At 40.2% G+C, this 24786-nt stretch overlaps 1 protein-coding gene across 22 annotated transcripts in view; it reads left to right on the top strand.

Moving 5' to 3' along the window:
* The window catches only part of LOC310681093 (ankyrin repeat and KH domain-containing protein 1-like), an 86041-nt gene that overhangs the window by 40526 nt on the left and 20729 nt on the right, over positions 1 to 24786 (top strand). For 18 of the 22 annotated variants that reach the window (XM_083448493.1, XM_083448492.1, XM_083448488.1 and 15 more), the window contains exons 15-23: positions 3354 to 4103; positions 13494 to 13633; positions 13752 to 13863; positions 14244 to 14389; positions 16132 to 16274; positions 16716 to 16929; positions 18572 to 18747; positions 20832 to 20994; positions 23778 to 23873. In XM_083448493.1, the coding sequence (XP_083304619.1) occupies positions 3354 to 4103; positions 13494 to 13633; positions 13752 to 13863; positions 14244 to 14389; positions 16132 to 16274; positions 16716 to 16929; positions 18572 to 18747; positions 20832 to 20994; positions 23778 to 23873 (1940 nt within the window). The remainder of the gene's footprint in view (positions 1 to 3353; positions 4104 to 13493; positions 13634 to 13751; positions 13864 to 14243; positions 14390 to 16131; positions 16275 to 16715; positions 16930 to 18571; positions 18748 to 20831; positions 20995 to 23777; positions 23874 to 24786) is intronic. The other 4 variants (XM_083448496.1, XM_083448494.1, XM_083448498.1 and 1 more) reach the window with 1 other exon arrangement.

Below are 24786 nucleotides of genomic sequence, written 5' to 3'. Positions count from 1 at the left end.
AAACATATTTTCCTTTCTTCAAAATTCTTGGCAATTTAGAGACATTGAGCAGCTGGCTTGGGGTTCTGTGTTGGGGTTTAGTTTAGTTTGGTTTAGTTTAGGTCTTTCCCACTACGGACACTCTGCTTAAATGCATTTCAAACCGAAATGTTCAAAAATCCATTTGGTCTAGTCTACAGGATTCATGCTTTCTGTCAGTTTCAGTGTATACTTGCAGTATACAAGTGAGCTGTGTGACCAAATGAGTGGCTTCTTTACTCATGCCTTAACAGTTTAGTTGGCAGAAGGCACCAACTAAGCACATGAAGAAGCAAGGGTTAAGCCGTTATCACGACAGTTTCAGACATGACTCTTGCCCTTGCAGGAGTTACAAAGGGGTTACGTTCGGAGGATCATGCCTAAAGCCAAAACCATGTGTAGTCAAACTACATTGGTTTCAATGGCGGATGGGATTGCAAAAGTCATTTTTCCTGGAACCCTGCTTCCCCTCACTTTCTTTTTGGCCACACGTGTAAAACTGAATGCACATAAACTATGGGCTTACTGTACTTGCATTAGAAAGGTTATACTTGTTGTTATTGGTTTCATAGATTAATAAATTGTGTCACAGCCAGGAGATATCAAAGCAGTGTGCAATTAAGAGTAAACAATAGATTCAACCCTGCATCTAAAAGTTTTATATAACAGTAATTGTGGGAGTGGAGTGACTTCTCCTCCAAAACAAAATGATGAATGGTGCCCTATAGCATATTAGTAGCCAGTGTAGCACTCTCACCAGAAGTGGTATATGGGGTTGATGGGATACTACAGTTAACAGCCTAGCTGCTGCATTCTACACCTTTCTGGCTAAGGCCAAGGCATGTAGGTCATCCAGTCCTGAGGTTTCCAATGCCTGGACTACTGTGGCCAAGCTATCTTATTCCAGAAACTGCTATAATTGTCTTACGAAACAAAGCTGGTAAAAAGTATCTGCTGCTTCAGATGGAGTGTAAGTCTGTCCAGAACAGGTAACTGATGTATCTCCCAGACCTGGGAACCACTTTTCCACAGGGGCTCCTTTTTGCCAGGGCCCTTATCCATCCCATCCCTGTTTATTGGCCCTTATCCATCCCACTCCTGTGCCCAGACACTGGTCCAAAGCCCACATAGCCAATTATAATTCAGATGTTGCAGAGAAGAGTTGACACTGCTCCAAAGCCCATAACAACCATTTCCAGCTGCTCTTATGTGGATGTTAAATATTGTTAGGGATTAAAAAAAAAAAGTGCCCTGTGGCACCTGATAACACAAATGCCAAGGCCCAAGAGACCTACTTTTTGCCAACTTGTGAATAATGGCGATATTACCTTCCTCTGAGGTGGCCAAAAACATATTTCACCTTAGCCATTCAGATATTTCAAGGCACATGTTTTCTCTGACACAAGTTTTGATGCTCCTTTAGAAAACAATTATACATGAAGCTTCCTCCAGCATTGCTCTTCTGCCTCTGCTTATACCAGGTGTGATCAACATGGTGCCCTCCAGATGTTGCTGTACTACAACTTCCATCTGTTTTCTGTGATGAGCACAGTATCTCGTCTCTCTGGTTTTCTCCTCCTGGACTTCCTGATAACTTAAATTCCTTACTAGGCTAACCTTGGGAGAATCAATGCACCTATACCCTATAGCTTGTTGTTAGATTATATTCTTGGTATATGGTATCAATATAATATTTTTGGAGTAGTTTTGAAATATTCAAAATGTTTATTTGTATTGGATCCCAGTAGAATAATAATACTGTCAAAAATATGTGATGGGAGAGGGTAAAGGGGGAGAGTTGACATATACAAATCCCATCCTAAAGTCAAATCAGCACAGTCTTTGGTCTATGCTTTGAGCTGTGACCAAACTTGGTTCACTTTAATATTATTCTTAGAGTAATACAGATGAATTTAGGTTTTTTCTTCAAATAAAAAGTGGCATATGTTAATGTAAAAAGATTCATAATGAAGGTGAATGGTGACCAAATGCTTCTCTCTTCAGATGACTGATAGAATTAACAGTCCTGATGGGTTGAGAAAATAAAAACATAACGGTGGTCCAGTTAATTACTTGGTGTGCTGGCAGCTTTAAAGTTGGCTTAATATGTGACTTTCATACTGCAGGCGGTGTCAGTTACCCTAATCTATATCACACTGGTCCTATTAAGGCAATATAATTTAATTGTGCCTATAGGTTTGCAAGGTTTTATGCCTCAGCACAACTCCAAAGATAGGAAAGCTCAATTAATCTTGCATCAAGACAGTTCTAACTTTTTAAAGCATCTTTTAAGAACTTGACATTGAATAGACATATAACTATAGAGCCCCAAACCCACGCATTAGTTCATTTTTAGCTAAATTTGTTGTAGTATAAGAGTTGCTGTGAGCATCATAAAATCTGAGTCAAAACACAGTGTTAAAAGCTGGTAGTAGTAATGCTCTGTCTTGTCAAATAAACTTGTTTGAGATTATTAGAACAGCTTGAGTGTTGCCATGTAATTTTGAAACTTCAGGGTACATAAAGGCCATCTTGAAATTGCATATTCACCCCATTAAATGTTGTATCTTTTAGTAGTTTCTTTTCTTTTTCTCCCTCTCCCTCACGCACAAACTAATATTTGGGGGGGGGTGTTAAAAAATAGTGCATTAATGTAACATTGACTTTTGACATCTGCACAGCAAAGCTCTGAGCAAAGGATGCCTTGAATTTGTAGAGGCACTGATACAGGATAGCTATTTCTTTCTAGATGCCTTTTGTGATGCGTTTAAACCTTTGAACTGAACTGTTCAGAGAAACAGGGCTTTCTGCAGCAAATGCTCATTTGCTTTTAATACGTGTTCAATATTTTTGCATTGGTCCTTGTATTGAGGAATATAGCTGTTTGCAATTTTTACAGTATGTTCTTAAAGCACAACTCCCAGAGATAGGTAGAGCGGCGTATGTGTTGGATGTTGTGTGTGTTCTGCAAGTTAAGTCTCTAGTGTTGCAGTGTATTTATAGGATTTTGCTGCTTTTGTCTGTCTGAACGTTAGTAGTCAAGACATCGGTAAATATTCTGTATTTTTTTTGCAGTATAATTTTATTTATTTGATAAACAATATTTAAGGGGACACATTTGTATTTTAATATTAACATAGTTTTTTTACAACTGGAAGCTAGGGTCCATTTTAAAATTACAATTCTGTCTTGTGCTGTCTGTCCTGATATGAGGTGTAGACTTTAATCTATTTTATGCTAATGTGGTTAGTTATAAAGTTTTGGGTGGGAAAAGCGTGGGGAGGTATGGGTTAACCTCAGCATGGCATTTTTTCAAACATTTTTCGTGTGCTTAGGTACATCCAAGCAGAAGTCAACTTCCCTTCAGGTAGCAGATCAGGAGCTACTGTCACCTTTTCACCCATACCAGCCTTTGGAATGTATAGTGGAAGAAACTGAAGGCAAGCTGAATGAACTTGGACAGAGAATTAGCGCTATTGAAAAAGCACAGCTTAAATCATTGGAGTTAATTCAAGGTGAACCTTTGAATAAAGATAAGATTGAAGAGCTCAAAAAGAACAGAGAAGAACAAGTGCAGAAGAAGAAGAAAATACTGAAGGAGCTGCAAAAGGTGGAAAGGCAATTACAGATGAAAACACAACAGCAATTTACCAAAGAATATTTGGAGACCAAAGGTCAGACAGAGTCGCCCCTTCCCCATCAGCAGCAGTGCCCACACACAGGTGTCCTCCCAGAAGTGGAAGGCAATGAGGGTCTGCCTGGGGATAGCTTTTCAGAGTTATGGCAGGTTGACAGAATCCTGGCAGGTAAAGATGAGCAGCAGCACTCTCCACCATCTGCTAAGCAAACCGGGTTTGTCCCTCTCCAACCTTTGTCAACGCCACAGTGTAATTTTTCAAGTAACCTAGGCTGTAATGGGACAGATTCTTTTGAACTTCAGAAAGTATTAGGTAATCAGCAAAATGTAGGACAACAGCAGCCAATTGCAGGACATGGTCAGGGGCTGTTAGTTCAAGAACCAGACGGATTAATGGTTGCCACTCCAGCACAGACGCTAACCGACACTCTTGATGACCTGCTAGCAGGTGGGTTGAGAAATATGTTTTCTTGCATTAATGTGTGTGCTCCGTTCCCTCTGCCCTCATTCCCTCTTGCAATTTTCCCTTTGGGGAGTATTTGTTTTAAATATATTTCTTTCTTAGTGCTCTTAATGTTGACATTCAAGTTATAAATTCCCAAATATTTGGGTTGCGTTATCAGAGGTTAAATATTAATATTTTGCTATATTGAAATCTTCCTATATCAATCATTTGGGCTTCCACTTTAGTAGTAGTAACTTTTTAAGGAAAGCTAGTTACAAGAAGCCAAATGGTGTTTGAATGTATGGTGTTAATGGAAATATGTCTAGTTGACACTTGCCTCTGAAGGTATCACTGGGCTCATGATTTCAACACTCATGTGAAGGTGCCATTTGTATGACCTGACACACCTCTGTAGGGACTGCGAGGAGAGTTTGATGTATTAAAACACCAGCAGCTTTATTTGGAACTTAACCTACAGGCCTACTCATTCATATATAGTAATATCAGAATATCATATGCTTGTGAAAATGAACACCTTTGAAATATGCTCTAACTACATGGCAGCGCTAGAAATACTTGCAGCAGAAAGGAGATGATAGGTCCTGCTTAGGAACAAACTTAGCCTACACTAGCTATTGTCAGCTTAGCTATCACACCATTTTAACATCTTAAATAAGAATAGTTGATTAAGACTAATAGCGTAAGATGCTAGGTAAGAAAAACCACATGCGTGGTTTATGTATAGACTGCAAGCTTTAACCTTCATTGTAGAGCAATTTGTGAGGCTGAAAGTAAGAAAAGGGCTTGCCCTTGTGGAGTTTGCAGTGATGTGCTGGCTCCATTTTCCTTGACTGTCTTTGGCAGAATATAGTTTTCCTTTGCGTTTGTATCCTAAACTGCTAAAACCAATGCTAAAATTCCAAAGCTAAAACTGCTGTGGCCATTCCTTTTAGATGTTGAAGCTGTAGATAGCAGTGTTTATTTGAGTCTACTGCAGTCTGGATGGGTCTTGGTTTTGTTTTGAAACTATATTTGTTTTGTGTTATGTAGTAGGAATACTCTTTTTGAAATTGAAAAAGGGAATGTGAAAGGTGCCTCACCTAACTTGTAAATATAGTTTTTGCTTATTAAATGTTAAGTTCTTCTTGTGAGGAAAGTAGCCCTCTTGATGACCCTGTTAGCTCATATTCAATAAAGTAATACTATCAGTTGTGATAAAACAACTGGGTTGGGTTCACTTTTTTAATGTGCCAGCATTTTATGGATACATTTTCATAGATGATATCTCATAGAACTGGTGCTGTCTAATCTGTTGGAAGTTTGCTTGAAATGGATATCATGTAAGTGAAGTGGTTTTCCATCTAACTTACCAGCAGTAACCATGTGCTCTGTGCTATTTCCCTTCAACTCTGCCAAAGTGAGGACAGGAAAAATAAATCTCATTCTGATTTGGCTTCTTGATGTCAATATGTGGCTGATAAATCTGATTGAGAGAAGCAAATACTAAATACACTTAAGTTTTAATAGTGTATATATCACCAACCAGGAACTAGGAGAGTTAGAATTCAGCATTGGGGGAAATCAGAAATTTGAGTAGGCAAAAATCCACTTGAAATTGAATTGGTGTGAAGATATTTGGAAAATGTGTAGTGAACTTACTAAATTTAATAAGAGAGCTCAGTTAAACTAATTTGCCAAAGTTGTGTACTGTTTATGATTTATGTCTTTTTGAAAGTTTATGAAAGTTTATGTTAGGTTTATTGAATATGTAGGTTTCTGAAACCTACAGCAGACTTTGCAGTTCTCTGTTCCTCATTTACTCAAGTAAAATGAATGGGAAGGTTGCATATATCATAGAAGGAGGAACAGCTATAATTTTAGGGATTTTCTCTAGTGCCCAGATTAGAAAACCCCCAGAGAAGAACTATACTAATGCTCATTGCAGTGTCTGAATCAGCTTAATGGGCAGATTCATATGTCAGAAGAATATGCAGATACTTATAAGTATTGCATTGTTAACGTCATACCTGATAGTAATCAATATGCAGTCTTTGATGTGGCTGACCAGATTTTGAGTCAACTTGAGTCAAGATTGGTTAATGGTTAAACGTCTTTTTTTTTTTTAATGGAATTGCTATTTCAAAGGAAATATATGTTATCAGCATTACTGGCTTCTAAACTACTAATGAGCATGTCTAGCATTTCAGTAATAGTCGAAAGATGACAAAGAAAGTAGGCTTGCTGATGACTTGAACTGGGAGGGACTGAAATATTTCTTTTATTTTTTTAAATCTGTCATATGCTCTTGAGGATGGGAGAGGATTGCCTTGTGAGAATTGGGCAAGTGGTGGTGGGAATGTTGCAGAGGAAATGAGATGTAAGAGCATCTGGTGATATAAAAGCAATGCTGGAGTGTTCATGCATTCAATTTGAATGTAATGTTCATGTTGTGAATTGCCCTGAGACCTGCAGGTATAGAGCAGTATACAAATTTAATTTAATAATAATAACAGGTACTCAGTATTTGGTACAAAAAGGAGATGAAACACTGTCTTCAGTGTAGATGTCTTCTTGTCATATATAAGCAACTATTCTCTTTTATGGAGAAGAAGATGGTGAAATATTTTCCACAGCTACTGTGGGAAGTAGTAGGAAAATACCAAAGCCCCATAACTTTGAATTTTGTGTTAGGCACCCCTGCTCTCAAATGCTCATTTATACTTTATTTCATTGATTCACTGGATTTACACTAAATTTCACATTGAGCTTTCAATTCAGATTACTATGATTTTGGGGGAAGCTGTTGAATTTCTTAACCATTGTTGGTAAAGGCCACATTTGGAGTGCATATTTGAATGTTTATTTTTTGTTGAATTTCCCCATTTAGGACAGTACTAAATATAAATCTAGGTTTGTTTTGTTTGTTTTTTAAAAATGGGAAAACTTCACCAGAATCCCCCAGTGGAAGGAGAATTAACTTTTGCCATCATAGTCGTAAAAGAAATAAAGGCAGTAGGTGGCTTACATGAGGTGAAATGCTCAGCTATTTAATCACCTCATAAGGCTACACTACTACAGTCTTCCCTAAAATATATGTACATTCCCTTGTATGCAACCAGATCTTAGTTTGTGTACACTTGGATTTCAAAATCTAAAGTGTGAAAGTCTAAGAGCCAAACATGTACGTTCCCTGTGTTCTGAGAACTTCTTGCAACAAAAACCTTGCGAAACATTCCCCTCATAGGTTTTTTTTTTGGGGGGGGGGGAGGAACCTGTAGTAAGTCAAAGGTGTAAATTTCAAATTTCATAAGTAAAGTATCCATGTTTAAGAATAGCAAGATCCTATTATTTAATTCGATCAACCCTAAATAGTGGTATGACATACCAAGAAATGAATTTCAAAATTTCTCCCTGGGCGGGAAGAAAATAGTTTTATTAGTACACATGTAAATGATTTAATTGCAACAAGTGTTCATGCACCAGACTTCACATACTTTTTTTAAAAAAAATCCTGTATGTAGGCAATTTTTCTCTCTTTGTACATTAAGTACCCATTGGCAAGAAATTGACTTTATTTTTATATGGGCCATCACAGCATCTTGTGTGTTTGTTGATCTGGCTAGTAGTTGCTTTTATTCATAAACGCAGTTAAGAGATGCACCTATCTCTTTTTTCAGAAGTCCTTTTCATTTATAGAACATAACTACTGGCTACCGATGGCAGCTCTTCTTCTAGCAAGACACATTGCTTTTGCCTGGGAATGAGGAATGCTGTAATCTTTCCAGATCATAAATTATACAATTATGAAAGTGAAAGCAGCAACATAATTTGATTAAACATAATGCCTGGATTAAATTTTTGCCCAGTTAAATTTCCCTTACCCTTTTGTATGTATGGCACCGTAACACGTTTCTCTGTTGCTCTTCTTGGCTCTCAGGTTCTGCTTACTCAGTGAGAAGTGTCAGAGAACCATAGCATCTCTCCTTTTGTTTTGTTAAATTGGCTCATGGCTTGCTCACTCTCTTCCCAACATCATGCTTCAGCTAGCCCAGCCAAAGGAAGATGTAGAACTGCTGGTGCCTCTTCTTACCTCTTTAAAAAGACCATTGGTCTCTGAAGGAGGGTCCTGTGTCTGGTGGTTGATAGATCTTTATTGGCAATGAACTGTGCAGGCGGCGGTGTGTGTGTGTGAGAGAGAGTGTGGATGTTGTGATCAATGAAAGCTGCTGTGCTTATTACTGGGAAAGAGCAGGTGCATCTAGTTGATCATTGTTGGAAGTGAAATGCCAGAGGATTGTGGGTGTGGATGCACACATACATTTATTACTCCTCCATTGTGTGCCATACCACCCTTCTCTTGTGCCTTGCTGCGTTAGTTTCCTTCTCTGAGGTAGAAGGAGTAGGAAATCACTATATCAGTGTCTCTTTTATTCCTGTGTCTGTCCTGCTTGCTGCATGCTCTTCTGAGAGATTGGAGAAGGGTGATCAGTTGAATTCTCTTTAATCAAGTTGTAGCTGTCAGATGAGTCCTTGAAATTAAGCAGTGCAAAACAGTAAGTTTTAATTTCGTGTCTAACTGTATTCTTGGATAGGCAATGGTTAATTCAGTGATCTGTGGAATGTGATGCAGTCAGTTCCATGGTCTCTTAAATGCCCCCATTGTTCCTTGTTCTCCTTTGTGACTCTTTCACCAAACATTTACATGATACCACCTCTTTCCTTACAAATCCCTTCTCGGGCAATTTTTCTACAAGGTCTTTGGCCCCATCTCCTTGTTCTCATCCCTATTTCAGACATAGACAAATTAATTGTTCCATGTTACCTTTGGGGTTCTCTGCCATACTTTCCATCTGCTCCTTTATCTTGTGTAAATTGTAAATTCATTAGAGGCAGTAACCGTACCACTAGTTTGTTACCTGTAAACTGCCACTGGCTATGATGGGACTATAAATGCTAGTACTGTCTTTTCTACCTAGTGCCTTCTTGTAATGTAAGCTGATACTACCATATTTACTCGAATCTAACATTCACCTTTTTTGGCCAAATTACAGTGTGAAAATTAAGGTGCACATTAGATTTGATGGCACATTTATATTTGGCAGCAAATACTTTGCTTGGTTTCAAGGTTCTGAAAATTGAGGTGCGCATTATATTTGATGGCACATTAGACTCGAGTAAATACGGTATGTCACTTCAGTTGGTCCATAAAGATTTGGATATTGTCTCTGTTGACATTGACCATGGGTGCATTACATACTTACATTTCAAAAGTTAAAGCACCCATTTTAAGTTGTCCACGAGAAATGAAAACATAGAAGGATCATAGAACTGTAGAGTTGGAAAGTACCCTGAGGATCATCTAGTCCAACTGCAATCTAGTCCAATCTTTTATTCCATTCATTTATGCTTCAGCATTTTTCTGGGCAGATTTGAGTGAACTTAACTTCTGTAGGTATATAATGGCTAACAGTGATTTGTGAAAGCACAGCTCAGGGTCGCTTTTAGTGTTTTATGTCTTAAAAAAGTAACTCTTTTTTAATGTATGTGGTATGGTGTCTTCTGTGACTGAGTGTGAACTGATTTGGGAACTTGGAAGTTGAAAGCATCAATTTCAGGGATGTCACATAAATTTCAGAAACAAGTTCTAAGATTCCCTGGTGTATTTAAATTATGAAGTCTTATTCAAGTTCAGAGATGAGATGTCACTCATATGTCTATACAGCTCCCTCCCCCGATTTTTACAGGGATTGCCTTCCTGGCCCTGAGCATGTCAGCGGAGTGCACAGAAGCCAACCCTCTTGCGCTCCATTCTGGCCTATTCCAAAAGCAGTCAGTTGCGCATTGGTTGAATGCATGCAAAATGATCGCCACCTGTACAGTGTTGTCAGCCAATATTGACAACTTTGAACAATTAGCTGGTGAAAGTTTTATATAGTAAATTGGAAAACTCTCAGAAGCTCTTGTTTCACACACTGCTCCTTTTTTTGTACTACTTTGTCCTGCTGCTGGAATTTGTGTAGTACATGGGTGAGGAACCTGTGGCCCCCCAAAGGTGGTCAGAATCCACTTCCCAGCAGCCTCAGCAAATATGACTAGTGGTCAGGGATGAAGAGAGTTGGAAGTTCAGCAACCTCTGGAAGGAGACAAGTCATCCATCCCTGGTGTAGAAAGTTGTTGCAAGTTAGGTGGGAAATAGTAGCAAGCTTTGTGCACAATTCTTTACTCAAGTTCTATAGTGTAAGCTACTGCTTTTAATACCACTCTGATCAGCCTAAGTTCAGTTGACCTCAAGGTTTAATGTGAAACCAAAACAAGTGTCCTCCCTAGTTGAATGGCACTTAAAGAAAAAATGGTCATGGTATACATTGTGTACAGTCAGGTTTACTCTCAATCCTCAATCCATTTGAATACCCTTTTGTGTATTTACATTTCATTCAGTGTAAAGAAGACTGCATTGTCAGTTGTTGTTTTTAAAAATAACTGGTATGGAAATATTGAAATTTATTGCTTACATTTGTTCTTTTCATGTGTTCAATTCATTTGGAATGGGTTGGATCCAGACTTGACCTCATGCAAATGGAAATGCTTATTTTTATTTGCAGAAAGAGCCAAGATCCAGCAGAGGATTCATCTAGATCAGGGTTTCCCAAACTGGGATTTCCAGCTGTGGTTGGACTACAACTCCCATCGTCCCTAGCTAGCAGGACCAGTGGTCAGGGTTGGACTAGATGGCTCTTAAAGGGTCCCTTCCAATATTACAATTCTATTATCTCAACTACATTGCTTGACAGTAGCTTGCTCTTGCAACAATTCACTTCTCCCAGTATGCAGCGTTTGAAATCCGCCTGGCACATTTTGCACTTGGCTATCAGCCACTTGCGCCAAGTGAAGATGCCTAGGCGCCAGGATAGTACCTGATCTCTCCAACCATCTGGAGGTGCATGCCTGGGGATTCTTGGATCCTGACTGTGCAAATAAAATATAGCAGATAGAATTATACAGGTTGTGTTGCTAGTGTATGAAAACAGTCGGGATCCAAGAATCCCCAGGCATGCACCTCCAGATGGTTGGAGACGTCAGGTACCATCAGAATGAATTTCAGGAACCAAAAAATTGTTTTGAAAAATAGGACTTTCAAGCCATCTGGTCCAAAAATGGCAACTAGGCATTCCATTTTGTTGACTGTAACCCTTGTTAAAGGAGCCATTTGACTCCTAGCTTATATTGATTTTCTAACACTGCCAGTATGCAAGAAACTGGAAATAGTATTAACTGTGGACTAAGGCAGAGGTTTTAAAACTGTGGTCTGTGAGTTCCATTTGGGTGGCTTGTGGAAAGGCTGCAGTACAGTCAAATATATCTGTACTCAGCTACACACTTAATTTTTTTTTGACGTGATGATAAAGGACTAAGATGCCCAGCAAGGGGTCCATGATTTGCATGGCAGCACAGAAGCACATGACATGCGTCTTTTGACGCACATGAGTCAGCTGGCTCGATGGAAATGTCAGTTGCCAACACGGCACCCAGAAATCTCCATGTAGTTGCAGTTGGACTTGTTTCAGCAGCAAAATGCACCTGGATCCAGGGAATTTCAAACACCGCTCCAGAACAAGAGAATTAGGGAATCGGTGAAAAAGTCTTTCCCACTTTCCTCCAGCATGGTGTTCTGTGTGTGAATAGTGTGGATCTAACCCAGTGTGTAATGACCATTCAGCAGATGGGAATTTTAATCTTAAATGTAATGTTTTCATAGCAGTAGTTTTTTATAAGCAGTTGACATAACAATTTTAGTACTATTTGATGGTTAGGTATTGTTTCGTACATCTTACTTCCAGTAAAACAAAATAACCTGGCCTAGTTAGCTTTAAGCCACAAAATGTGAATTGTGCTTATATGTAAAAGGTTTAACACTCTAGAAAATGTCTCATGATGGGATTCTGCAGCACTTGGATACAATCACAAATCTCAACAGCAGTCATCTCTTAGTTACTTTAGAATGCCTTTGAATATGTAGATGGGGTGATCCAGTCAATATTGTATACATTGAAAAAGCTTTTTATAAAAGTCATTCACCAAAATTTGTTGAATAAGCTTAGCAGTTTCAGGATACGATTAACTAGTTACAGGGCAGGAAGATAAGATAAGATAAACTTTATTTGCATTAGCCAACGGCCATAGCAACATAAAACAAGCAATATATACAAATAACAGGACAGGAAGCAGAGAATTAGGAATAACTGGACAGTTCTCACAAAGAGAAAGTGAGGAATGGCCATTGCCAAATGATTTATATTAGGATTGGTGCTTTTTTAATTGTTCATAAATGACCTGGAGTTGAGGTGACCAAATTTTCTAATGACACCAAATTTTTCAGTGTAGTAAAAATGAAAAGGGATTGTGAAGAGCTCCAAAAGGAGCTCTCCAAAGTGGGTGAATAGGTATTACGGTGACAAATTCTGCAAAATTGTGCAAGTTGGAGTGAAAAATCATAACTCCTAATGGAGTCTGAGCATTCAAGTAGCTGATTTTGGTGGATAGCTCAATGAAAATGTTAACCTAATATGTGGCAGCTGGAATCCTTTAGGGAAATGCCTTAAACTAAAACATCTGATAGTGTAATGTCTTTATATAAATCTATTGTACAATCACACTTTGAATACTATGTGCAGTTCTGGTCATGATCAAGGAGCCGGAGCAGCTCCTGCAAGTAAAGGTTACAATACTTGAGGCTTAATTTAGAATAAAGGCAAATATAGGGAGGGGTGTAATAGTGTCAAAGTGTGCATGTTTCAGAATAAATGTGTAGAGATTTTTTTCTATAATAGTAGGACCTTGAGTTACCCAATCCAGGTTTGCAATTAATTTTCGCTGAGCTTGCTCACTTAGAATCAAAATTCACTGAAAATGGGTATCTGTGAGTCACTTCTTTACATGTTGTATTTTATTATTGTGCGGCTTCAGGAGTGTAGCTGGAAAGTCAGATAGAACCATAGCTGAAGTCTGTAATACCACCGTAGTCCATCAAGTTTGAAGGGGGCTACACATGTAAAATATGACGCCTGTCTTGATTTTGGGGGATGAGGAGAGATCTTTTTCTATGCCTGCTTCCAAATATTTTAAAGGGGTATGCTTCAGATCTTACATGTGTGCCCTTCACACTCTTTAGGGGTGTGAGTGTGTATACATGCACACCCACCCTCTCACAACCACCCACCCACCAGAGTACAAAATTTAAAGTGAACATCTATCCTAAGTGTTTCTGGGGTTGGGGTACAGTTTTGCATTTCCCTGTTCATTGTTCAGTAACAAGTTTAGTAATTAATAAGACATAATTTCTCTGGGAAAGGAGCTCTTTATGCAAGTGATGTTAAATGTTATCCTTTTTTCCAGCTGTTAATAGCAGAGTGCCTACTGGCTCCAATTCTTCACATGCTACAGAATCGCCTACACCTGAACCTTGTTCACAAACACTCAGTGTCACTTCTCAATCTGTGCTCCCCACGTATCCTTCAGTTGACATTGATGCCCACGTGAGTAATGTAGATAAGTTACAAAGCTGTTTTTGTTATAATAGTTGTTTCTGTTATATAACAGAGTAGTAATAAGGCGTGTATGTAGTAAACCTAACATATCCTTTCTACTGTTAAGACGGAGAGTAACCACGATACTGCGCTGACTCTTGCATGTGCTGGTGGTCACGAAGAACTCGTCTCTGTATTGATAGCACGTGGTGCCAGTATAGAACACAGAGACAAGAAGGGTAAGCTACTGAAGTGCTGCTGTTTGTTGGTATTTTTTTCAGGGCTTGATGCATGGATATTGGACATTCCATTACTTTTCATAACTTTCTAGCTCATAGAAGAAAAACTGCTTTGAAACAGTTTTGGGGGGAATTTAATGTTTGTTATATGGAACTTTGAGCATTAACTGAGAATGGAGGATATGTTTTTTTTAGCAGAGGCTTCTTGTTAGCTTTTTGCCCCCCACCACAAGTGCTTTATCACAAACTCAAACACTTGACTGTTCCGTGATTTCCATTGCCAATATTTATTCTGAATTATTGGTTTTAATACACAACTTTTCTTTCTACCTCTTTGCCTCTCGTTTGAAAATGGCTTCTAATATAATAATCTCTATTAGGATTTACACCGCTAATTTTAGCTGCAACTGCTGGACATGTTGGTGTTGTAGAGATCCTTCTAGACAAGGGTGGAGATATAGAAGCACAATCTGAACGTACTAAGGACACTCCACTTTCATTAGCATGCTCTGGTGGACGCCAAGAGGTAAATGTTATAATCTATCACATTCTCTAGTCTTAAATTAGGAGAAGAGAGCATGAATGTAGCAGCCTGATATGTCCCCTTGCTCCCTGAAACATATTTTTTTTGGGTATATTTTAGTTTATAAGTATACATATTGTATTGAACATGTTTAATTTTTTAATTTGTGGATTGCCAGTAGTAGAAATTTGTTTCCTACAAACATTCTTTATAATGGCTCTTGATAGATTTGATTTTGTCAGTCTGGCAAACAAGATTCTTCAAAATCTTCTCTGGTGTGAAAAAGGCATCCAAGTTGGATTGTCCATACTCCCCATACTGTTCAGAATGGGCAGGTATCATGCAACCTGTAACTGTAAAAGGTGAAGGACTCCTGGGTTGAATTCGTCTATGGAGTGCGGTGCTCATCTTCACTTTCAAGCCGAGGGAGCTGGTGTTTGTCTACAGGCATCTTTTCTGGGTCATGTGCCCAGCATGACTAAACCACCTCTGGTGCACGGAACACCTTGACAAGTTCCAGAGTGCATGGAAATGCCATTTACCTGCCGCCGTGGTACCTCTTTATCTACTCATGCTGGTATGCTTTCGAACTGCTAGGTTGGCAGGAGAGTAAGCTCACCCTGTCGCACGGATTTGAACTGTCGACCTTACGATTGGCAAGCCCAAGCACCACCCACATCCCACCTGTAACTGTATACCAGATCTGAGTCCACGAGAGATTTTACTCTTCAGCCTGCTTTGCCCAGGAACAGAGCTGAATCTTCCATGTCCTTTCTCTCACTTCTGCAACACCTTTTGTGACTTCAGTAGCTTCTACACCTTCACCAGTTTTACCTTTTCCAGTTCTTGTTACTAGTACCTTTTTGTTGCCTTCTCCAAGTTCCATTTGAAAAGGAAAAAGAAAACAATTCACTCTGTAAGAAGGAAAATTTCCTCCATGCAGTCAGACAAAAAAGGGCATGTTGGGATCTGCAAGGGGAAAAGAATCATTACTTTGCTGCTTTCAAGCCTCACAATGCAATCTAGGGACTTTGACAAATGTTACATTTCCATTGATCACACACTTGCCACGATTTTGAAATTCTTGAAGTCCTAGAAGCCTGTTGCAGGAATGAAAGAGAGGGAAGCTAGAATAGGGAGCTCTGTTCCTGGTCAAGGCAGGAAAGTGGAGAAGAGTCTGGAGCCACACAATTTCAGGTCACATGAGTACTCTGTGTCCTGGGCAGTACAACAAGACAGCCCATTCTGGATGCCTCCACATCAAACCAGGAAGAGCCTTCATGGTAAGCGACCAGTGTTCTGTTCTGTGGATTTTTTGTATATAGAGCAGGGTTTCCCAAACTTTGGTCTCCAGCTGTTGACTACAACTCCCATCATCCCTAGCTAGCAAACCAGTCGTCAGAGATGGTGGGAATTGTAGTCCCAGAACATCTGGAGACCCAACTTTGGGAAACCTCGATATAGACTATTGTAGGATTCTCAGTACCATTAAAAACGTACAAACTAGTGAAACTAATTTTGAGGAGTGATCTGCTGCCATAATCTCTCTATACGCTAATGACAATTGGCAACTGGTTCTTTGTATAGCCATTGAGGAAAATAAAGGATTAAAAGAGAACCTTGGTTCCCTGACTTGCCATTTTATATTCTAGCTATTTATAAATTTAACAGTTTGGCTGTTTGCAAATTCCACCCAGTGCCAGAGTGTTGTTATCCTCTGATCCTGCTAATATTGTACCTTTCAGGTTGTTGACTTACTGCTGGCACGAGGAGCAAATAAAGAACACAGGAATGTGTCTGATTATACACCTCTTAGTCTTGCCGCATCTGGGGGATATGTTAATATTATTAAGATCCTGCTTAATGCTGGAGCAGAAATTAATTCAAGGTAACAGGCTGTGTTTATTGGGCTCTGTGGCATGCTGCATTTGCCACCTCTGGTTCTATCTTGGGAGGAGGAATAAAGGGGATGTCTAAGTCAACTGATCTATTTTGATCCTATTCAGTTGTATTAAACTATCATAATACGGGCTCCTGGTAACAAATGTGCAATTTTTTGATGTCTATTTTTTATATATTAAAAGCTCACATACTTTGTTAGTAGATTTCCCCCTTCAAATTCCTGCTAGTGTTTTTAGCATGTAAAATGGTGGTATCAACTGAGACCAGTCTGCTTTAGTCTGCTCTGGTCTGCTTTTGTCAGTTAGGTTTGTCTTCCATTTTTCTGTAAACCTGTGTCTATTCTTCCAGGGGGGAAAACAAATGTTTTCTGTACATTTGTCCAGGTTCTTTTGTTCTGGTGGTTGTATTAATTATCTCTTCCCTCTAGGACTGGGAGTAAGCTAGGCATTTCTCCTCTGATGTTGGCGGCTATGAATGGCCATGTTCCTGCAGTGAAGCTGTTGCTTGATATGGGCTCTGATATAAATGCTCAGATTGAGACCAATCGGAATACAGCGCTCACTTTGGCCTGTTTCCAGGGCAGAGCAGAAGTGGTCAGCCTGCTTTTGGACAGAAAAGCCAATGTTGAACATAGGGCAAAGGTGAGCCTGCAGATAGCTTTCTTCTCAAACAGACTTGTGGTAAAAATGGTTTTGGCAATAGACTTAGTTTAAAGCTTCCGGTTTTAACTATTTCAGTAATTTGAAATCAAGCCAACTTATCTTGTCCATCACTGAGTATTGGAAGGCTTTATTGCTTTTACTTTAGTAAATGTACCATTATTCATGATACCACTTCATGGCTGACATTGCCTCTAATTCTACACCTGATGGCAAGATACCTTACTGGTTATCATACTGGTTTTCACATAGTGGGTTGCAGCTATCCAAGCTAAGGTGGATTGCAGCCTAAAGTGCACCACACCACTTGTTTTGATACTAAATTAGAGTGAAGAGAAAATTGAAGCAGATATGAAACTTATGTACTTTTGTGTGGAATAGGGAATTTTGGCAGCTGTTTTTTTCTTGTTGTTGCATAATAGATTGTAACTGTAGAGAGGCACTCACTGTTGCAATAGCCTCTTTTTTTGCTGGTGGTCCTAGAGAGAAAAGGCAAAAGATGAACAGTGAAAAAATTGAGTGGCTCCTATATTGGAGGTGGGTGTTAAAGATTAATTCTGGATCTGGAAATGATTAAGACTACCGGTTTACAGTAGGAGCGAGGAACCTCTGGCCTATAGACCAGAAGCAAACTGGGGCCTCCTCATCTGCCCCACCAGCCTCTTCTTCCAGAGTCTGCCTACTCCATGTCCCAGTTTCTCTGGCCAAGCAGCAAGAGAGTGGTGGTGGAAGAGATTACGAGCTGTCCAAAGAGTAAAAGGTTGTTATTTTTCCATGGGCAGTTTGCTGCAGTGTGTGTAGGATATATTGGGTGGTTGTGGCTTTATTCTTCAACACAAAGGAAGGCAGCTCTCGAATCGAAAAAAGTTCCTCATTGATCGTTCCTCACTTCCTGTCAGTTGATCTTTCCTCACTTCCTGTCAATAAGGGGAGAGAAAAGAGGAAAGGGATGGGGAACCTTCTGCAATTCGAGGGCCGCATTCCCATTTGGACAACCTGACAGACGGTGCATGCCAGTAGTGGCGAAGACCCACTTCTCTTCCCTTATTGACTAAAAGTGCAGAAACCTTGAGGTAAATTGGAGATTAAAGAAATACATTAGCTTTGACTCAGTTTAGTTCCTGAACTATAGCCCTGTGGGAGCCTCTGCAGGAGGAGTCATGCAGGTGGATTGGAGAGAAGCAGGAAACAAAAGCCCAAACACTAGCCAAAGAAAATGCAAACTGCAAAGTCTTGAATATTGTGGTGAGCAGATTAATATTAACATTCTGAATATCATGCTAGTAAATAAGTGATGAGGTACTTTTGTTCAAATTGTTCAAGTGTGCAGTGTTCAAGGCAGCAAAGTTCTATACTAAAGCAAAGCATTGTATTTTGATGTAAGATCCATTAAAGTGAACATTTATGCTGTACAGATGCTTCTTGAACATAATAGTCCCAAGACCTTACAGCTTTTTTTTTTTGACTTGTGAATCCATTGTGTGTGACTCTAGCTACCCTGAGTCATGTTGATAGGTCTTGCATTCATTGGGGTCCTTACATAGTGAAAGAGATTGGCAACTGTTTCTAGATTATGTTTAGAACTGCTTTATATAGACTCTATTTCAAACATTATTTTAAACAGACTGGGCTCACCCCTCTGATGGAAGCTGCTTCTGGAGGTTATGCTGAAGTTGGAAGAGTTCTTCTTGATAAAGGAGCAGATGTCAATGCTCCTCCTGTGCCTTCCTCAAGAGATACCGCTTTAACAATTGCAGCAGATAAAGGCCACTACAAGTTTTGTGAGCTCCTGATTAATCGGTATGTCATTGTTTTTACATGAATAACTATAATGACTAGAGTACCCACATACAAAAGTAGGTACCAGCACTCCGAAGAACCTGGTGGTTTTGCAGCACTATATAAAAAAGCCACAGGGAGGAGCAAAAACTAGTTCCTTAGAAATTCAATGGCATAGAACGTTGAGACTGGCAGCATTCACACATCATAGTAAACCATAGTTAATGGTTTACCATGTGACTGCAGAAGGCTCCTGCTTCACTCCTTCCCTCTAACTAGTGGAACTTAGCATTGTAATATACTAAAGTTCTGCTCCTAACAAACCACAAAGTTAAGCCAGGCTTACCAGTCATGATTTGTTTGAATGAAACAAACTACCTGGTGTTGGGCATAGTGCTAAACTTGGTTTGTTCCTCCTGCTAGCTAGAGGGGCTGTGTGAAAATGTTGCAATCATCATGTTTGGAGTAAACCATTGACTATGGCTTACTTCACGGCCTAGGACCCTCATACCTACGGGACCGCCTCTCCTGGTATGCCCCACGGAGAGCCTCAAGGTCCATAAATAACAACACCTAGTGGTCCCAGGCCCTAAGGAAGTTAGATTGGCTTCAACCAGAGCCAGGGCCTTTTCAGCTCTGGCTCCGGCCTGGTGGAACGCTCTGCCTCATGAGACCAGGGCCCTGCAGGATCTAATTTCTTTCCGCAGGGCCTGTAAGACAGAGTTGTTCCGCCTGGCCTTTGGCTTGGAGCCAATTTGATTCCCTCCCTCCCTCTCTTTCTTTTTTCTTTTCCTTCTCCTCCTGCGATGAGGCTACATTTTAATATTTTAATGTTCCATTATTTTCATGTTGTATTTTACTTTTGTTTTTAAGTTGTAATCATTCATCTTGTTTTTATTATTGCTTGTAAGCCGCTCTGAGCCCGGCCTTGGCTGGGGAGGGCGGGGTATAAATAAAAATTATTATTATTATTATTATTATAAAGGGGTGAGGAAGCTGTGACCCTCCAGATGTTAAATTCTGCAACTCCCATCATCTCTGGCCATTCTAACTGTGGTTGATGGGAGTTTAGTCCAACGACATTTGGATGTGTGCAGGTTCCCATTCCTGTGTCTACTGTAACCTACAAACTGGGCTATTTGAGTGAAGGGGGAATTGCCAGCTGGGTGGGAGGGGGAACAGAGTGGAGCAGCTGGGAAGGATTGTAGGAGAGAGACAGATGTTAAGAGGTGCAGAGAACCATCTCAAATGAAGTTCATTCTCCATATTACAGATTGAAAGGGCTTGTGATAGGGAGAATATAGCAGCCCTGCAGTGTATTTAACATGCTTTACTGGTTGGACTGAACCAGAGTACAAACCCTGCACTGTTATCCATTGCATTTATCTCCACATTGCAAGCTGGGTTCAGAAAGTAGCATGCAACAACCCTGCAGTATAATTCACTGTTAATATTGCCGGTCAGGGGTGGTCACTATTCTAAAACTGTCCCTTTAGACTTTCCTTTGGGCCAAGTCAAGCACTGAGTTGCATTTACAAAGACCATTGCTCTATTGATTTTCATGCAGACTGTAACTAAAAAATTTGTAACTAAAAATATTTATTTTACACATGAAGTCAGACCAGAAACTCCTGTCTTTGATGCTCACTTTTGTGTTTTCCACTTCCTCAGCCACAAGTTCACATAATATATGCACCCATGATAACACCGCAGCACTTAGTTGTGAGACCCCACTTGTAAGATACTAAAGTCAATTCAGTCCCATGCATAAGAGGGAAGTATCAGCATGCTTGGCAAGGTTTGCAGAAATAAAAAAAGAAAAACTTAGAGTAAAAAGCCACTTTGCATGTTCCGATTGACATAGTGCTAACATGTTAGGAAAAGGATGGGATAATTTGAAACTCAGACCTTAAAATTTTGTTGCAGGCCCCCTTTTTGGAATTCTAAATTTCAGTTTAGTCTTCATAGCACATACCTCAAGATCATGGATGACGTTCTGAAGTTCTTAACAGCTTCCATATAACCAGTGTTTGTGAACTGAAATGTAGTTTCAATTTCTGCCTGGATTTTTTTGCCAGCTTGAATTTAATTCTAATTCCTTTCAGAGGGGCACATATTGACGTTCGCAACAAGAAAGGGAACACACCGCTCTGGCTTGCAGCTAATGGTGGCCACCTTGATGTAGTTCAACTGCTTGTGCAGGCAGGAGCTGATGTGGATGGTGCAGATAACAGAAAAATTACTCCCCTTATGTCTGCATTTCGTAAAGTAAGTTCATTGATGTTTCACAAAATTTAAATCTGAAAAAGTCAACTTGATGGTTTTTCCTATCTTTTATCTTAGAATGAATGAAATTTCCTCTTTTTCTGTTTTCCTGTTGCTGTTTGCCTTATGACGACCTTCCCTGACCTAGTGCCTGCTATGTGTTTCTGACAGCTGCCCCCAGCCATTATGACTGATGGAGGGCAGTGGTTCAAAACATTTGGAGGGCACCAGATTGAGAAAGCTTGCATTAGGAATTGATGTGAACTGTAAAGTTTGTACTTTACATTTGAAGAAGCAATTTCGCCTGCCTAAAACAATGTTTATGTCTGCTGATTCCCAGGATATAATTGCTACCTAGTTGTACTTACTCACTTTCTCCATATTAATTGTGGAACTGCCTCAAATGGTCATGCTCCTGACACAGAGCAGGACATACCCTCAACATGTTTTGGTCTTCAGGTGGGGAATGGTCATGGTCAGACCACTTCCTGGTGAAGTTTGTTATTGTAACTGCTATTCATGCCTGCAAGAGTGGAGGACCAGTTCAGATTGTCCGCTCTGAGGCTGATGGACTCTAATGGCTCTGGAGGATTTCCCAGTGGAAAAAGTAGGTGATTTTGTTGAGGTTCTTGTTTTGCTGTGGAGCAGTGAGACAAGAAGGGCTGCTGACATGATCATTCCCAAACCTGCTCTTCAGTGCTGTGGAGATCACATTGCTCGCTCATATTCCCAAGAGCTGCAGTTGATGAGATGGAAAGTGATGAAATCTTGCTTTCAAACTGGCTAAACACTCGTTAGGAGACATAATCCTATTGTACTATGTCCATTTCTCCCTCAAGGAGTCAGCTAGCAGGTCCAGAGACTTGTTACCCTGGATTCGAGTGCAGATCCATGAAATCATATCTGCAAGTAGTTTGCAGTACCCTTTAAAGACAAAGTCTTCATCTTGACTTGGATGCCACTGTCCAATCACAATGTCCAGTGCTACACCTGGATCATTTTCAATTGATGTTGCCTGATGATGTAGCCAGGATACTTACAGCAATGGCTTTGACCACATGCACTCTAGACTGTGGCTGGTCAAAGCTAGCTAGAATTTGGGGTGACTACATGGGTCCAGGATGTTATGAATGCATCACTGCATGATGGGGTGGTCCCAGCTGCTCTTAAAGAGGGGGGTAGTGCAATTACTCCTTTAAAAACCTATCCTGGACCCACTACTGGTCAGCCATCAATGTCCCTTTTGCAGGGAAGGTGGTGGAGCAACTTCCAAGTGTTCCTGGATGTCACTGATTATCTGAATCCACTTCAGTCTGGTTTTAGGCCTGATTAGGGGCTGAATCAGCCCTGGCGGATGACCTTTATTGAGAGGGACAGGCAGATTGCGATCCCGTTACTCTTAGTTTCCCAGAGGCCTTTTATACCGTTGATCCTGGTATCCTCCTAGATCAGCTGTGTGGCCTGGTTATCTGAGATACCAGGCTGGATTCAGCTAATGGTCCTGCTACTGGAAGCCTATGCAAGGACTTCCACTAGGGCAAAGGGGCTGTCCTGCCTCCTGCTCTCCGCCCCCCCCCCCCCGACTCAGGTGGAAGTCAGGAGAACCCCCACCCAAAAAACCTCCACCCAAAAACCACTTAGGAGGAGAAGAGAGATTGTTTTGTTGAGGAAGGAGAAATGCTTGCACTGACAGAACATTTGTAACAGTGCAACATCAAATTCCTCCTTTAAAAGGTTCCATTTCTAGCTGTGTGGTAAAGTCCTGAGCGTAACATTGGGGCACTGCTCTTCAATCTTCTGGCAGTTGTTCTGTGGGGCTGCACTGGGGTACCGTTTTGTCCTCAACTATTTAACATCTGAATATGGAAGATGCCATTAGGAGTTTTGGAGTATGGTGCTAGCACTACACTGCTTTTTTCCTCTATAACATCTGAATCGGGAGAGGCTGTTAAAGCCCTGGACCATTGCTTTTAATGCAGTGGTGGTCTGGATGAGGGCAAATAAACAGCATTTGAATTCTGGAAAGACAGAGGCATTATAGGTAGGTGGTTTCAGTGTCCAGAGGATAGGACAGTTGCCTTTTTTAGACAGGGTTTCACTTCCTCTAAAGGAGGAAGTACGTAGCTTGGGGATTACTCCCGGGTAAATCGTTATCATTCCAGACCCAAGTGACCTCTGTGGCTGGCATGCCTTTTACCAGCTTTGTTGGGTGTGTCTGCTACCACTATATCTGGATCAGAATAATTTTGGCCACTGTAGTACATGCATTGTTAATCTTGACATTTGATTGATTGCTTCCAGCCCTTGGTCTGGAAGCTCCAATTAGATGGGGGGTAGATGACTGGCAGCATGTGACCTCTAATAGATATCATATGTCATATATGCGTACTGGCTGCCTGTATGCTCCCTGACCAAGTTCAAGGTTAAACAAAGCCCTGAACAGCTTGGGTCCAGGATACCTTGAGGAATCCTGATCCTTGAGCCTGATCACTGAAATCATCTAGAGGAGTGCTGTTGGTTGTTCTCCATGTTCAGAAGCCCAGCTGGCCTCAATCATAAGTCTGGTATTAATGTTGCTGGTTCTGGGCTGGAAACACTTGCTTTTGATTTTCTGTTGAAGACCTTGTTATGCTGACAGGCCTATGCAGTTGTTTAAAGTTTTAATGATGGTTTTGTAATGTTTTTAATGGTGTTTTATGTTTTAGTGTATACATATTGGTGTGTACCATTCTGATAGGAGATGATAAATGAATAAAACCTTGGTGCTGCTCTTTTTTTTTTTTCAGGGTCACGTAAGAGTAGTGCAGTTTTTGGTAAAAGAAGTTAACCAGTTTCCTTCAGACATTGAATGCATGAGGTACATAGCAACAATAACTGACAAGGTGAGTGCCAGAAAGGCTCCCAATGTGTTCTTAAATGATGTGGTGCACCACCTGCAACTTAACAATGATTAAAATCAACAGTGGCAGTTTTTCCCCAGCAGTAGCTCCCATATTTATTTTTAATAATGCATAGATAAATTCAACAGATATTGATGCTACTGAGCATGAAGCCAAATCTAATCAATATTGATAGTCTTCTTGAAAACCAAACATATACAGAGGTTGAACATAGCCTACCTTGGTTATTTTAGAGGAAAGGTGAACTATAAAAAATGGAAACAATTATGTCTTGGTTCTGTGATATGTTTATGAAACTGAGTGTTAGACCACTTGGATCTATTAACTTGCAAGCAAAGTTGCTATCTGACAATGAACAGCTAGGTGTCCCCACCCCGAATTCTTGAGTGAGGGCATTTTCTCCGTTGTAGTAGAGGGGACGGTCTCTGTTCACCACTTAAAACAAACAGACAAAAAAACAGATTGCAAGACTTTTATAATTGAAGATCACAGCTCCCAAATAATTTAGGGGAAAGGTCTGAAAGAAAAAAAGTTCACAAAATGAGGTCAGACTAATGGGAGGATTTTCAGCACTTGTTACATCACTCTCACAAGATCCAGTAGGTGCCCTCTCACAAGATCCTGTATAGTGGAACCACATTATACTATACAAGTATATTAGCAGTGCATGTTTCATATGTAGGTAGAACAGCATTGTTCATGTACCAAACATTGAAAGTGCTTATTTTAAAAAACTTCATTCAAATAGAGATTATATCCAAAAAGCACATCCTTGATGGAAATTGCGTGGACTGTGCACAACAAATTGGAAATAAATGTATGTAGGTTGGACAAAAATGAGGTTCAGAGAGGAGGGGTGGGGCTGTTGAAAACTGGTGTATTTTCACAGGCCTGC

Source organism: Podarcis tiliguerta (genome assembly GCF_965153285.1).
Source record: "Podarcis tiliguerta genome assembly, chromosome: 7".
NCBI classification, from domain to species: domain Eukaryota; kingdom Metazoa; phylum Chordata; class Lepidosauria; order Squamata; family Lacertidae; genus Podarcis; species Podarcis tiliguerta.
The sequence above is the reverse complement of the archived record's forward strand: the minus strand, read 5'-3'. Positions and strand labels throughout refer to the sequence as shown.